Genomic DNA, 17,276 nt, shown 5'->3' on the forward strand with positions numbered 1-17,276 from the left:
CACATAATTTACATTTGGATGTTTGACAACTGACACAAATTTATGACGGTTACTGTGTCCCGGGGTCACATGATCCCCTTTTGTGAACTTCTGACCAGCAAAGTCCATGGGGAAGACAGATTCACTGAACGACCATGTTCCTAACTTAACAACTGCAGTGATTCACTTAACAAACGTGGCAAGAAAAGTCATACAATGGGGCAAGACTCACTTAAATTTCTCACTTAGCAACATACGTTTTGGACTCAACTGTGGTTGTAGGTTGAGGACTACCGGTAAGGAATTTCTTCCCTCCCTCCCTCTTGTATGAGCTGGGCATCAATTGAAGGCAACATCATAGCAGACATAAAAATTGGGGAGGGCATGTTGGTGTTGACATTCGCTGCAATTGAGGAAAGGCTCTCGTATACATTCTACTGTAATATAATTCAAAGGTCATTGAATGTGACTCTCCTGCATTTTTCATCATGTCAACATTTCATTTCTGAAGTCAGATAGAGGGGGAAGGGTTGTTTCCTTTCTTCTGCATGAATCATGTGGTTCATCTGCATGCACTCACCCCTGGCACTTAAGCTGGAAAGGAGAGCAGACTGGGCAGGCTGGCATCAAGACCCTCGCACTGATCTTATCCCTTCTTCAATTCTCTCTCAGACCCTAATGTTCTGGGGGAAAGGAGTATCTTAATCTAACCGTTCTTTCATGCAAGAGAGACCCTTAAGTCATCCTTACCTTATCACAGGTTCTGATACCCTCTCCCAGGCATTCTGCCAGTGGCACAACTTGGTGAGTCATACAGGGTGGAATCACTCTAGCATCTATTGACCACTATTCTCCCCCAATGCCTGGCTACTCGGGGCCATTCTGTTTTGGGCAGTGGGGAAAGTTGTATTCTTTCAAATTGGGCTCTTCTCCTCAGTTTGCAGACTGGATCAGCCTGAGGAGCAGATGAGCAATTAGAGTGGAGCTGCCCAGCAAAGTAGAAGCGAGAGACAAGGAGTCAGATTTCAGGCTGCAGTCTTACCAGTCAGCAGTTCTGGAACATGGATTGAGTACTTCTCTAGAATAAAATTGAGTCTGATAATCCAGCTACCTGTCAAGATTCCCACGTGAAGGAGAGTGATTGGTAGATGTTTCCCTGCCAGCTAGTGGTGTCCAATAACAGAGAAGGAATACAAAACCACGTGGATCCACCAGCCCTTTCTCCCAGTGTGTCCTCTACACCATGAATACCGGTACATAAAATACCCCTTGCTGATGTTATGTTGTCAGGATAAGAATTGCCAATGAGATTAGCAAATGTTCGGTTTTGATAGTTTTCTGCTGGCTCAAGAAAGTGTGGACAATGCTGTAATTTAGCCCTGAGGAAAAGTCCCTAATACATATGCATATAATTGTGCCATAAATAATGCATTTATTTTCTGCTATTTTCTTTCAGAATGGGGCATTCTGTTTGCTCTTCTGACTTTTTCTTATGATTAGTGCAATGCGTTTGATTATCTTGTTTCTTTTATGCAGTATTACTCTTTATAAGTCATGACCCATAGTATCCTGTGGGTCACAAGTACTGTAGTGTTGCACTTCATTAGGATATTGAATTTAGTTGGAACAGTAAAATGTACAATACACCAGAACACACAGTTGTAGTTGATTAGAGTGTTGATTCATGTCTGAGGCAAATCTACGCTATGACTGGTTGCCTTAAGTGTAAAGGGGGAGTTTCCCTTTCCCCCCCCTGCCTTTTTCTTCAGTGTGTTCTGTATACTGTTTAATTTACCTCATGCTATTCTTGTGTTCCTGACTCTCTTTTTTCTGGATGATTAGACTCTCTTTTTTAATTACATTACAAACCAAAAAATTAAGCCTTCCTCCAAATATACCTTTAAAGATCAAACTGAGCAGAAATTAACAGAAAACACATCAGAGATGAACATTTAGAGCAGGAGTCCCCAACCTGTGGGTTGTGGTCTACTACTGGGCTGCAGGCTATTGGCCACTGGGCCACGTGTGTGCGTATGCCCCACTTGCGCGAGCATCACAGGCATTTGCGGCCCCACTCAAGTGAGTGCTTATGGCCCCAGTCAAGTGAGTAATGGGTGTTTATTTAAGTGCATGTGTGTGCATATTCATTTACCCCGGCCAAAACCATCACTTCTTTTCCCCCTCCCCCCACTGCGGGCTGCCAACCCTGAAAGGTTGGGGAATTCTGATTTAGAGGACAGACTGATAGCCTTGCATGGTTCAGAGAATTGGGTAAAGGTCTCACACATTAACATTTGATTCTACATACACTGCACAAGATAGTGTTCTAGTGATTGAAGGAAGCAGTAAAACCTTATCGCTGAGATTAAATGGTCAACTTTTGCACACTTTTGCCACACTTGATCAGATGGTTCGTGTTTCAGAAAAAGTTGCAACATGAGAATCAAAAAGAAAAACACTCTATTTTATCAGCTGTGCAGCAGTATTGCTGCCAAAGTCCAGATTGGCTCCTGCAAATATGGCAATCTAGATGTGTAATTAGACCATGATCAGGATGTTTGACAACTCCCTTGACGCTCTCTGAGCTTGGCAGGGTTTTTTTTTTTTGCTAGTTTGCTAATGAAATGTCTGCAAGAAAATTCAGAGAGCACCAAAGACCTCACAGTTTAATCCTGAGCTACAAATATTCTCTACTATCAATTCCCTTGAGCAAGGATAGACAACCAAGCATGGGTGGACATCAAAAATGCCAGTAAAAACAAACTAAATTTTTTACATATATTATATATGGCTAGCATCTAGAAAGCAGAGCACCTTTCTTAATCAACAAAATGACCATGGAGTCCACATGACCCTTAAACATTCTTGGAAGATAAAAGATGATTCATGATGTTATCTATTGGGTTGATTCTCTTCAAAAAGCTCTGGAAAGACAGCCAGTATGATTGCATTGGAAAGCTGAGAAAGTGGGTGGAGATGACAGTGCTGGTGGACTTTTCATTCCACTCTGGCACTGAAGTGGTTTTTAGACATTGAAAGACATTGATTCTGAATGCAGCTCATCACAAACAAATAAACAGAATAAAGGTAAGCTTCTGGGGTCATGCTTTATTCTCCTGTCATAGAAGTAGACTTCACACAATTTGTTTCCAAGGCCATAAAACTTCCTTTGAATTGTGCTTAACTACTGGTGGTTTCACACCCATGCATTTTTCATGGCAACAGTACAGAAGTGATGTTGTCATTGATTTCTTCGAGGATGTACTCTTTTTCCCCTCAACTTAGTAGCTGGAAAGTTTCATCTCTTTTTAAAACTCCTACCACCTTGGTATTGTCTGATGGTTCCCCCATCTAAATATTAACTTTGCCTGATATTAACTCTGCTTAGCTTCCCAACTGCATTAAAAGCAAGGTTTCCTATTCTGGTTGGTTATTTGTTAGATTTTAATCCTGCCTTTCTTCCTTTGTAAGAAATACAAGGAGGTAAACATACAGTGCCTAATACTCCTCTTATTTTCCATACCACAAGCATCACATGAGATGGGTTGGGCTGAGAGAGATAATGGTCCAAAGTCACACCAGCTGGAGGATTCTGGGAGTTGAAGTTCACATGTCTAAAAATTGCCAAGATGGGAACCCCTGCTCTAGAAGGCAAAGCTAATCTTTTATATTAAATAATCAACGGTTGGTTTCTGAGCTAGAGTTAAAAAACAAAATATATTGCCAATTCTTCCTATGGAGGATTATTTCAATTACTGCACTCTTAGGTACTATAGCTTGAACCAGGATGAAAAAGATACAGCTCAATTTATGTTGGTTCTGTATTCAAAGAGAACTGGCTCCCTCTGCTGGCAAGATTGTTTTTAAACTGTTAATCTTTGGATTTCATTTTTGTAGGTCATTGTTGTACCTATTATATACAATATACAATTATATAAGGCTGATAGCAAATTGGCAAGATGAAAATATTTTATAGTCTAGCCAAATGTGTCTTTCTACATTTCCCTATTTTAATTCAGCCCTGTGTTATTTTCTAGCCTAAAATCTGTTCAGGAACATATGACTATGTTCATGTATCATGTCAATTAACACAATGTAATAGCTTTGCTTAACATACTTCACAAATCAGCTAACCTGGCAAGCCATATTCATGCAACATAGTAGGCTGAAATGCAGTTGAGCAATTTGTGGCTCAATATGTTGCATGTTTCAGCCTACGTCTAGTCTCATGCAACACATTTTCGTAATGCCTTGTGCCCCAATACCGGTATGTGGACAAATCCTACCAATTCTGATATATTCAGTAAGGAATCTACATAGTGCACGGGTAGAACTGAAGATCTATTAAGACTAATAATGCACATGATGGACTGTCTCCAACTCAATATTGCAAAAGAGGTTATTTCTATAGCCCTTTTTGGATGGGCTTTTTTGCATTTAATGTATAGAATAACACAGCCAGTGTCAGCTTGCAGCTTTGACATTTAGTGCAAAGGCAGCAGATAATGTCAGTTGCCATTGCAGTCAGCAAACCTGTAACAATTAAATATGAAGGTTGCCTTTGGGAAGAGACAAATCAACAATAAAAGATTTAATCTGATAAATGTTAAGGTTACAACTTTACTTTTTATATTACTCAAGCCTGACATCGACATAAGGTTTCAACAGAATACCATTTGCCATTAAGTGGCAAGGAATAGAAGCAATTTGAAATTCACAGTGCTAGACTAGTGAATCATGCTAAGCAATAATGATGACTTAGTTTGTCTAGGAAAGTCCTGGTTAACTTCAATTGTGTTGGTGTCGTGCCCAGCTTAGTGTTTGATCTGGATTCATTTTTTTAATTATTATTAATAGTAAGTTTGGAAAGCCAGTTTGGTGTAGTGGTTAAAGCACCAGGCTAGCAACTGAGAGACTGAGCTCCAACTCTCTCTTGGATGTAAAGCTAGCCTGGTGACTTTCCGCCAGTCACTTTCTCTCAGCCCTAGGAAGGAGGCAATAGCAAACTATTCTGAAAAACCTTGCTGAGAAGACTGTAGGCACTTGTTCAGGCAGTCTCTGAGAATCAGACATGATTGAATTCAAGAAAAAAAAAGTTCACTAGTGGAGCAAATCTATTGGTCCAAGTCATGCATTTCTTCTTTTTTAATCAGTGTCTGTATGGACAAGATGAGCCCTGAGCAACCTTTCTCTTCTCTTGTGAAGTATCTGCCTTCTTCCTCCTACAGCTTGCTTTTGCTCACCTTGAACACCTGAGCCATTGATTTCCGCTAGTTCTCCATGTTTCAGGACAAGAGACCCAGTTTGTAGGATAAATTATATGGTCACTCTTCTTAGCATTGACTTTGCAAACTAACAGACATTTCTAATAAACCTGTATAGTATGTTGCACAACCTAAGGATGAGCTTCATCCTCTGGCTTGGATCTGGTTTACAGGCCATCCTAATCAAACCATGCATTTTTTTAAAAAAATCCAGTTAATAATCCTGTTTGCAAAGAAACCAGCAGATGTATAGTAAATCTGTCACTGGTTCAGTTTTCATATGATTTAGGATTACATGCTAACATGGTAATTGGTATGGGATAGTCTTAGATCTAGGAGGGTATCTTAAAATTGGAGGGGTGCAGTTATCCGTCTTCCCCAAACCCTAGGCAAGCAGTCTGCATAAGTGGGGAGCAGGCAGGCTACATTTTATTTGTTGCTGAGTTGCTGAAAAAGCCCCCATAGCAGGTTCCCAAAGGAGGAAACAGGCAAATCAGGGGCTGCCTCATGCAACACACAAAACTAAAATGTGGCTTGTCTACCGGTACTTGTGAATAAGCATATGATGTGAACCAACCCTTCTTAGATTTTCCAGTAAACCCTGATTATCTCTACATGTTATAATGAATACAGCCATTTTTGGTAATGGGAAACTCATACTTAGCGCTTTAATGAGTAACAAGCAGAAGAAGCTGTTGTTACCAATCAGTTGAACACTGACTGGGTAATTTTTATTCTATAAACCATTAGAAGAAAATTTACACTGCTATTCAGAAGTGGCAAATGTTTGGCACTGTTGGCAGTATTGTGTACTATACAATTTAAGTATCCACATTGTTAGTAAAGCATGTTTCCATTCAGGCAGGAGTTCATTGCATTCCATATTTGTCCTTCAGCTCATTAACTTTGGCTATATATACTTTGATTGCATCTTCTTTGGACATACCTGAAGGGGAAAAAAAAGATTTTGCTGGGTGAATAGAAACGTAGTATGAAAATATTGGCAATTCCTGTTTATTTTCTACTCCAATTTCTCCCTTCTGCAACAAACTTGAGACAACCTAATTGGGGAGTTCTTGTGTAAGCAATGATTCCAGTCTGCCTCTTTATTGCGTAAAGATAAGTGACTTTATTTGTTATGCCTATGAAGAAACAGTGATAGCCATTGCTTCTGTAACCTGAAATTATACAGAAGATTAACAAAAAAACTGTTCTAAATGCAGACTTTGCCTAGAGAACAACATTGGCTAAGGTAAGGGATTTCTATCCTCTTATTTCTTCAAGAATTTTTAGATAGGCACTGAATTTTAATGACCTCCTTGTGCAAATGAAGTACATGCAAAGGTTAATAGCCTTTCGTGCCACCAACAAATCACTTGTAGGAGATGACATTGTTTTCATTTGCAGGCTGAAGATTTGGTTAGAATTGGTACTTTTAAGTCTCAAGTCACATTTGTCATTTTCATTTGCCAAAGCCTACCTTTTAATGTACTCCAGGCGTCCCACTTGGCTTTGCCTTTTAAATCAAACATTCCAGGGCGTTCTGAAACAAAACATTTTCACATGGCTCTTAGATGTGCTTGTAGTGCAAATCACAGCTTTGAGGAGACTTCACATGAGCAAAAAAAACTTGCATTAATTTTACAGGCTATGTAAGAGGTTTTTTTTTTAAAAAAACAACAACAACCCTGTAATCAGGCAGTTTTGAAATAAAAAAAAATGTAAGGCTGTCCTGTTTCTATTGTATATGCCAAACTATTTAATCTTGCTTACTGAGAGAATAAAAGTACATTTTTAAACAGATATTAATGACCAGCCACAACACTAAAAGTGTTTGATTGCAATAGGATTGATAAGTTCTTGTAGTTTACTAAAAAAAATGTAGCTTTTCTAACTTAACATCGTGCCAGAGTGGGACAATTACTATTTAGTGATCCATGACATTTACTAGAAAACCACAGAAGAAATGGTGCTAATTGTAATCTTTTTCCACCTAGTCAACTTAGTATAGTTGTTGAAGAAGTAGTTTTCTATATAGCCTGAAAACCAGCTACCATGAATATGTACAATGGAGATCTTGGCATACATATGAACAAGCTTTGCTTGCATCATTCAGTTTAACATGCCTATCGACATGTACACTCATGCAGACGTCAGATTTCTCTGCTGCAGATTAGGTCACAAAGATTTGAAAACAGGCTTTACAGGTAGTTCTTGACATATTACTGTATTGTTTTGAGCCTGGCAATTATGGTTGTAAATCATAACATTTGTAAAGCATTCAACATGAGACTGGGTCCAGTTTTAGGACCTTTGCAGCAGTTGTTAAGGGAATCCATTGTTTGCCATGACACACTTTTTGTAAACACTCTTTTCCAGCAAAACTTTGTAAATCATGGTCATGTGACCACGGAGCACTGCAAATGTGGACCAGTTGCCCAGTGCCTGAAGTACAGTCACATGACACTGTGTGTGCATGCAACATTGGAACTTTGGAATCTGGTTGCAAGTAGCTTTCGGGGGGTCCATCGTAACTTCAAGCAGTTGCAAGTCAACTATTTATATACCCCATTAAAAGGTACACTTTGTGTGAAATGATAGAGTATAAATCCACCATTAAAAACAAACGTTTACCTCCATATGAAATAACCTGCCTTTCATACTCAAGTATTGTATTTATAAATTTATTCCTGCACCTTCCAGAGTAACTTTGGAAATTTCCAAGAACAATTTGCTTTATTTTATGTCTGTTTGCCTCCTTTATCATCCCTATGAATGGAATGGCAAGATATAAAACAAATAAGTAACGAACATATCCCCAATTTTGAGAGATATTTGGTTCTAGCAAATAGCTCCTCTATTAATGAAAGGCAGAAATAGACTCTATTCTAAAATTATTCATATTAAAACCTCATCTTCTTCTAGAGAAAAGATTGTGCTCTATATTATACTTGTAACTAGTATACAACTAATTGCATTTGCAATTGTATTTCCATAATTCAAATTAATCCGACATTTGGTTCTTGGATCCTTAGAGCTATTGTGAGAATAAAAGATGGCACCCCTTTTTCTAGGCAACCTCTGTGGAACTTTCTAGTCACATTTGCATGTTTATGCTGAGTTTTAAACGGAGTGCCATTTTAACCCTTTGCTGGGCTTGCTTTACCTGAGACTAGACCAGGGGTGTCAAACTGCTGGCCTGCAGGCCGGATGTGTCACGTGGAAGCTGCGCCCACCCCAGCTCGGGCAAAGGGAAAAAAGTCGCAATATGTCATGACATGTCGTGTGACGCGGCAAGTTTTGACACCCCTGTTCTAGACTCAGTGTGCTGTATGCACTCAACATGAATAGTCTTTTAGATTCCTGGCTAACCCCAACCAAGTATTCATCAATACAGCTATGCATAATAATCCAAGTGAAAGGGATATAACATCACACACCCAGCCTGAATGATACACCAAGTCTGAAACCTTTATAAAATCAAAGCATGTGGATGAAAATATTGCTGTGTACATTCATACAAAACTTTTCCTTTTAAGATGTTCTGTGAAACTCTGATTGTTTCTCAATAAATGGTGTCTGCTTCGGCCTGGTGAGATAGTTCTCTGAGCAGAATAGTCTCCCTTCCTTGACAATCTGTCCATTTTCGGCATTTTTGTTCCAACAGATCACCAGAACAAAAGAAACAGGGATTGTGTACTTATCTCACATGAAACATATTTTGGAGATCTGTTCTATGCCTAAACTATTTGCCTAAGCAACAAATAATCTGTCACTTTAAAACTTCAATTCTCAAAGTTGGCAATGAGACCGTCTGAAAAAAAATCCGCTGCTTGCCAGGCAGAATGGATGACCTTGAGCTCTAATTGGCAGCACTAACCCAGAGAAAAATTGAGCTACTGTCCCCGGCTTCCCCAGCAGAGATGCCAGCAATGCTCAGCAGGAGTTTTACATCCCCCTCAAATGTCCAACAGCCTCAGTATAGTTGCAACTATATTAGGGAAGAGGCTTCCATGTCTCATTGTTTTGATCTCCCAGCTGCCCTTATACTTCCTTTCTTATATGAATAAGCAAAATTGTTCAAAACCATAAAGAGCATCTAAGTATAAAAAAGGGGCAATATTTTAAACTCCTCTAAAGTTTGGATCAGTTACACAATAGGCCAATCCTTTAAGTAGGCGAGTACATAATAGCAGACAGTGAGTGAAATGGTTTATGGTTTATGATAAAGAATTGCCTCCGGGCTCAATTCTCATGATTAACATAAGTGCATTCTCATGATTTTTTAAATAGGACTGTTAGACTAAGTTTTTTTTTTTTAAAAATTCTCTTACAGCAACTTACCTTTCTTGCACAGAAGATCTTGAAGCAGACACAGAGAATCTGGTATCATTTACATAAATTAGACCACAACCATTGGCTATGCTGATCAAGGAAGATGGCTTATAAAGGCCAAGAAATCTGGAGTTCACTACGCTTATTCCAGTTTAAAGGTTTTATGAAACAGATGCTTATAGCTCATTTTACCTAACTTTAGTTGTTTTTTAGATAGCCTTCCTGACACATAATCATGCAGGTCTGTAGTTATACAGATATATAACCTTAGTTAATTATAAGGTGTTAATTGAATGTTATTACTGGTAAATATTTTCCCATCTTCTATCAAGGCACCAGATTGTCCTCTTCATAAAATATAAAGCTAGGCACAGTCATGAAAAACAAACCTTGTATTTTCTACCATTTGTCTGTTATAACATTATGTTCTGTTGCAACTAAAATCAAACTTCTGTTATTTTGACTCGTTTCCTAGCAATTTCAAAATCAAACACTTCATGCACTAACATGGCCTGGCTTCTATAATCATTTCTTTTATCACAATTCATGCAAAATAGGTCAAGAAAACTAGCTTATAATTTTTCAATTTACCCATTCTATAAACGAAAGTTCAGTGGAAAAGAAGGCTGCATAACCACCATAATTTTAGAAGTTGAAACTGCAATTCCCCCAACTCCTACTCTGGAACAGTTCCATGATATGTGCCAAGATTCTTGGTGTAGTCATTTTAATTAATCCCCATCAAGCAGAAGAAGCCTCAAGTGTGATGGTCCTTGCACAAGTTACTTAAATAGCATGTTGGCTAAAAGATTTTGCCAATAAGGCAAATGTCTTAGTTATGCAATGCTTTAATTCTTTTCTGTAATTGTCTATCTTGCTTGGAACATGGAATCTTCCTAAGGATCAAAAAATGCTAGGTCTGCTTGTACAATATTGCTTAAGGCACTAACCACAAGTTCCACCTTACTTGGCCTCTATTGCTTTATGAGGAATAGCTAAAATGAGTAGATCAAGAATCCCAAGATGCACTGTAGTATCACACTGTTTGCAATCTCAGTCAGATTCTCAGAAGCAACACAGAAACATATTGGCTAGGAAATTCTAGATGATGTCCAAGGACATCAAAAGAAAGATGGCTACCCTGAGCAATGCCAGGGTATTAAAGGACCACGGCAATCATTGTGACCAGTAATGTTATAGAAAGTTTGGTGTCATAATTAAAGTGCTGGACTAGAAACCAGGAGACATTGTGAGTTCTAGTTTCCTTTTGGCATGAAAGCCAGCTGGCTGACTTTGGGCCACCCACACTTTTAATCCACTCTCCTTCACAGAGTTGCTGTTGCATGGAAAATTAGGTCCTGGAATATTATCTTCCTACTCTGAGTTGCATAAAATAAAGGCACAATATAAATCTAATAATAGGGAAGTATATGAATGAACATATAATAGGGAAGTATATGAATGAACTATAACATTCAGTTATAGTTGTGACTATGCCTTACAGGATGTAGTGGCTGGCATGTTGGATTAGGGAGCAAGTTCAAATCTCTGCTTGACCAAAGATACCTCAAGGTTTTAGACACAAGATGGGAATAAATGAAGCACAATTTAAATATATATTTGGGGATATATTTCACCAAGGAATTAATTTTAATGTTACAGGGAGTGATGAGTCATTGATGTTTAATACCACATATTATCAATTATGCTTTTAGTACTGTCAGTTTAAGGATCTTTTAAGCATGGTAAAATGGTTTTCATCTCTTTGACCAAATAAGGAATTCTCAACTTGGAAGTCAAGTTGAACTATTAGCAGGACTGTTATGAGTATAACTATTCTACTTGCACTTTAATAGTTAAGAGTGTATATGGAGAAAATGGGTTGAGTACATCCAGAACAAATATAGGGTTAAGAAGTTTCATGTAGCATTTGAATAAGTCTTCCTTCGCTTTTTCTTTCTTTATTTCCTTTTTTCCTTTCTTTTTTCTTTTCTATATATATTTAATATCATTAAGATTTGTATTATCCTGTATAAGCTAGAGAGTGATGGATTTTAGAGTTTATGGTTGTTAGTATATGGTTGTTTATGATTGTTTTTCTTTTCTATACCTTGTATTTAGCTCTGGGAAGTGGGGGGGAGGGGGGGAGGGGTAGGGAGGGAGGGAGAGGGGAGGGGGAGGGGGGACTGTTAAAGATAAACTGTATGTTAAAACTTTTCAATAAAAAAAAAATAGTTAAGAGTGTATAGCTAAATGGCCAGATCTCAACTTCAGCTGAATATTCATTTGTATTTTTCGTACATTGGTTTTGTGGAAATAGTTCTGTTCATATCAATTCTGAAAAGTTTTTGCTCAATTGAGGAGGCTGGACTCCTAGGTTTATTTGAAATACTGCAACCTTGTGCACATATAGTTACTAGTTCTTACCTGTATTTACATCTCCAACTGTAACTTGCTTAAAGTGGCTGTAAAGATCCAGCATTTCCTGATCTGATGGTGACGACTTCAGCTTCTTAACTTCTTCAGCTGCTTTATCAAACTCTGCCTATTTCAGTAGATGCAATAAGAAAAAGGTTTAGTAAGAGGGAGGGTAAGGGGGGGAGGGAGGGAGGGAGTTTATGTTTTTAAAATGTATTTTAAAACTTTTCAATAAAAAAAAGAAAAGAAAAAGGGTTAGTGCTCCCATGGGTGAAAGTTGGCCATTCTCAATTGTATTCAACACAAGAATTGTCATTTTTAATAACGCTCTTCAGTTTTACCTAACTACAGCACACTTAATGCAATGCACACGTCACTGATTTCAACTTGGATTACGGGATGCTTACACACAGAGCGCTCTATTTTCAACCTACACCGGTAATGAGTGTTTGCTTGAACAAAGCCTACAGAGATCAAAAGTGCGATACGAGTTGTGAAAGGTTGCGAAATAAGGTTACAAGGCTTGGCAGCTGAGCTTTCAGAATTGTAATTGGGTCTATCTATCCCCTGCAAGTCTTATTCGTTTCTACAAGTCCCTTCCATTAAACACTGTTACCTATAGTATCAAAAGACGTTACACTGGCAAACACCACCACTTCAGGGTTCAGCTGTAGCCACAATTGCCAATTGTTTCACTGATGCATTGGAAACAAAGAACTTATTTGCCGCCCTTCTCTCTCCCCCCCCCCCCGCCAGGATGAGAAGCTTGCTTTTTTTGCAGGGGTTTTGAACGCACTTCAGCTGCCGGCCAAAACTTAAGGTCGTTTCTTTTCCCTGAATAGGTTTTCTAACCCATTTCAAACCATTCTTCTTCTTACTCTTGCAAATGGGAAATCACTTCCGAGAAACCTGCAGGGACAATTCCCCCAGGGCTTGGCTGGGGCAAGTCGCCAGCCATACGAAACCGGAGAAATTATTGGGATTTGGCCTGCCCTACGAGGTTTAGTTTAGCAAAAACTTTTTATTTCTTTTGCGGCGAAAGAAAAGAAAGAAAATGGGGGCGCGCGGAGGGGGGGGGGAGGCAGACAGAAGGCACGGCACGCACGTCCGTATTTCCTGCCCCCCCACCCACGAATACAAGACAAAAGACCAATTCAAGAGACTTAATGCAAAAGGAAGCAAGATGCTTTGGGCTCTTTCGTCCCAGGAGGGTAATCAGAACTCACCTGCGTCATAATGGCAAGGTATTCAGAGGTCCTAGACAGGAACGAAAGACCGAAGACCGCTGAAACGCCTTAAAAACCCGCTTTCCTTTCCCAGCTTCTTCGCTTTGCCAGCGCCACTATTTCACGCATCAGCCCAGTGGATGCCGACCAATCACAGGGGCGGGGCGGAGAATTCCGCCGCCTTCATTCAATCGCGTCTCTCCAATGGAGCTGATGGACGGCGTCGTTCTGAACGGGAGACGAAGAGTTGTCGCTCACTGAAGGGTGGCGAGTGATCCTCACGTCCGGTTGCTGAGGGAAGCTTGGAGACTCCGGCCCGATGAGGTCAAGGGTAGAAAGAAAAGAATAAAATCGTGACTTTCGTCAACACAATAAAATATCAGAGTAAAAAGGATCCTCTACTCCTGGGGAGGTTCGTTATAAGCAATACGGTCTTGCGTTGTCTTCTTCAGAAACTTTCCCCTTTGCCTGAAGTTTTTGAGACTGCTGGAGGACTCTCCCGCAATTAGCAATCAAGTCCAATCGTGCTCAGCTGTCTTAGCATCTGCAGAACTGGTGATAGCCAAATCAAGGAAGTCTATGTTGGTTAGCCAGTGCAACGGTACTACAAACACCATATTTCAAGTATTGCAAAGACCATACTGTGTGCCAGCTGCACAGCTGGAGCTAGACTTCAAGACCCCACAATTGCAGAGGGGGGTGACAAATGCTTGTTCACTAGAAGCAAGTGGCAGAACAAGTTCAGTTTTGCCACTGCAACCTATTGAACACACGTTATTCTTGTACAGATCCTCATCTTTTTATTTCCTCATTTTCCAACATGATTTTTTTCTCTACAACAAAATCAGGCATGGCTTTCAAGTACATTTAACATTAGGCCTCCCAAAGCAAGCCCCATTTTCTTTCTTTTTTTATATTTAATGGTGCTAGAAAATGTGAAATGTGAAATGGAAAATGTGAAATGGTATGATGAAAGTGTAAGGGTCCGGTTTCATCATTAAAGCAAGAAAGTATGGCAAAGTTAGGTTTGCAATGACATGCAGGTTTAAAATATGGCTGCTCAGTTTATGACTCAGCAACCTGTAAAGGTACTCAGTGTTGAGCTGTGGTGGTTGAGAGTATTGTGGAAACCCAGATCACTACTTTATAAGGTTAATTAATTGTTAACATGGTTGCAGAGGGGCTTCAGGATTGGAAAAGAGGTCTTCCCCCCCCAATAGTAGAGAATACATGTAGTTCAGTGTTTAAATGTTGGGGTTCATGGCATTTGTTGGTCTGGGTTGTTTTCTTCCAGGTGCTTCTTTACCAGGTTAGGTAACATTACCAGTGCCTGAGAAGTGGACTTTGCTGGCTGATTACATCATACTTGGGGTGTGGTGGCTGCATGATCGTTCCCTCATTAAAGTAATAAATTGTCTGTGAGAACAACCCAGCTTGGCAAACACCAAAAATCCAATAGTTGATCTTTTAAAATATTTCCCTAACATAAATAGATGTAGAGACAGTTAGGAAGAATGTGTAAAACAAGGATGATCCTGTAGAGCAGGAATGTCTAATCTTGGCAACTCTAAAATCTATGGACTTCAACCCCCAGCATTCCTCACTCAGCATGAGTGGCTAGGGAATTCTGGGAATTGAAGGCCATAGGTCTTAAAGTTGCCAAGGTTGGACACTCCTGCTGTAGAGTGAAAAGTAAGCAATCTCAACCCTCCTATCCCCAACTTTCTCTGGGTTTTAGATACTCTGGCCCATTTTGTGGTGCTGTCCTTGGTAGATGCTGTGGCCATCATCTATTTTCCAGAGAGATGTCTTTACTGGGCACCTTCCCCATATCTCCAACATGTTAGGCAGGTAGGAAACCCACAACCTCAATGTTCAAGGGAAGTTGACTAACTGACTCCATGCCATCAAGTTGTTGTCTTAGTGGTGCTCGCTTCGGCAGCACATATACTAAAATTGGAACGATACAGAGAAGATTAGCATGGCCCCTGCACAAGGACGACACGGAAATTTGTGAAGCGTTCCATATTTTTTAAAAAATAAAGATTAAAAAAAAGTTTTTGTCTTAGTGACCACATACATCTTTCCACGACATTCTGTCCCTAACCTGGTCCTTTAGCTCCTCTAAGAATGCACTCATCTCCACTGTAAGAGTACACTTTGTACTTTTTGTCTTTTTTTATTAATCAAATTCATATTCCCACTCACCAAAGGTGACCTTGGGTGGCACACTTAGCCCAGACAGGTAAAAATGCCCCCCTCAGCAATACAAGCCATTGAGACAAATCTCTGATTCTCTGGAAATTGTAGACCTGGCAGCATAAACTAGATCTTGGGGCCTTTAAAAAAAATAATCAAAAGTTTCTTCTTCCCTTTCCTTCCATCTTTCCCACCATTAAAGCTTTCTCCAGAGAGGTAGGTTTTCACATAAAGTGTCTGAAGTACCATACCTAGACTAATTTGAGCCTGGTTATGGGTGCCTTGAGTTAAAGCTCTCAGTTAATTTGTTGGATGAGCCATTGGTTTCTTTCTATCTTTCTATCTTTATTTTTTTTGGCTGTCCCGGGTCTTCTCAGGAATCTTTTCAAAACTACAATTCAAAGGCATTAGTACTCTGCCTAGCCTGCTTCTTTAAGGTTTAACTTTTGCTTCCAGAGTGTCACAGGGAGTACCACAACTTGTACAATTCTTATCTTTGTAAGTAAAGATACATGATGGCATTTGAATACAGTAACTTCTCCAAGGCCAGGGGTAGGCGACCTCGGCTCTTTTATGACTCATGGACTTCAACTCCCAGAATCCCTGAGCCAGCTATTCTGGGAGTTGAAGTCCACGAGTCATAAAAGAGCCGAGGTTGCCTACCCCTGGCTTAGAGCCTTCATGGCTGCTGTGAATCTGCGAATCTGCTGTGTATTTCTTGACTGCTTTTGTCATTGCTGTTGATGGTTAATCCTAATAGGCAGAAGTTATCCATCACTTTGATATCTTCATTGTCATTTCTAAGGCTGGTTGTTCTAACTCAGACATGTCAAACACAAGGCCCGGGGGCCAGATCCGGCCCACAAAATGGTTTCGTGCGGCCCGCGAAGCCATCCTGGAAACAGTGAGGGAACGGCCCCCACTGCCTTGGCCCTGGCCCAGAGACCCTCCTCCTGCCAGAGACCCTCAGATCTGTCCCACTCCTGCCCAGGCCCCCATAGGCACCCTTGATGCAAACGATGTAGAGCTGGCCACGCCCACCCAGTAGGCCATATGCACTCTAGCCACGCCCACCCAGTAGGCCACACCCACCCTGGCCATACCCACCCGGCCCCCTGAGGGCAACCGCAATGCTGATGCGGCCCTCAGTGAAATTGAGTTCGACACCCCTGTTCTAACTAGTTTAGTCTTTTTTAATATTTTATAATCTTAGTCTCCCTCCCCCCCCCCTTTTCACCGTGCTCCTTGAATTTTATTACTAGGGCTTGCAGATCCTTTGCATTTTTGGCTATCGGAGTAGTGCCAAAAATAGGTCATTACTGTTTCTTTCTCACGTTTTAAAATCATGCTAAGCTTTATGTAATCCAGCTCCCCTAACTCAGCAGATAGATTGAACAAATAAGGGGAAAGTGCCTTGTTGCGCTCCTTTGCCAATCTGGAGCCAGTCTGTTTCATCATGTTCTGTCAGTACTGAAGCTTCCTGACCTATATATAAAATTCTCACGACAGTGAGATGTTCTGAGATTCTGCTCCCCTGCCTTTTAACACATTGTACAACTTGATGTGATTGACACAAAGGCCTTTCTATAATTAGTGAAGCACATAATGACTTTTTTTTGCCTTTCTCAGTTATCCAGCACGCACTGACATGTCTTGTATTCATCAGCTTTTTCTAAGGTCAGTTTGAACATCTGATGTCTCTTTTTCAATGTAGGACTCTAATCTGCATTGGATGATCCTAAGTATTATTTTGTTAGCATGTGAAATTAAGGACATAGAAATTGTCTCTAGATAATTTTGTATCAAGAAAGTGTATGTGGGGGGTGGTGGTGGAGTTTAGAACTATAAGATTCTG

General features: G+C 40.0%; 1 protein-coding gene across 1 annotated transcript; it reads right to left on the reverse strand.

Annotated features, from left to right (window-relative positions):
* Positions 1-5,896: 5,896 nt before the first annotated feature.
* DBI (diazepam binding inhibitor, acyl-CoA binding protein) lies at positions 5,897-13,437 on the reverse strand. Its single transcript, XM_081315320.1, has 4 exons — positions 13,223-13,437; positions 12,006-12,123; positions 6,724-6,786; positions 5,897-6,189 (listed from the first exon to the last, which is right to left on the reverse strand). Exons 1-4 carry the CDS (start codon positions 13,229-13,231, stop codon positions 6,113-6,115), a joined length of 267 nt encoding a protein of 88 aa, XP_081171446.1. The 5' UTR covers positions 13,232-13,437; the 3' UTR covers positions 5,897-6,112.
* Between the last annotated feature and the right edge of the window lie 3,839 nt (positions 13,438-17,276).

Source organism: Vipera berus (assembly GCF_964194415.1).
Source record: "Vipera berus genome assembly, chromosome: 1".
Classification (NCBI taxonomy): Eukaryota; Metazoa; Chordata; class Lepidosauria; order Squamata; family Viperidae; genus Vipera; species Vipera berus.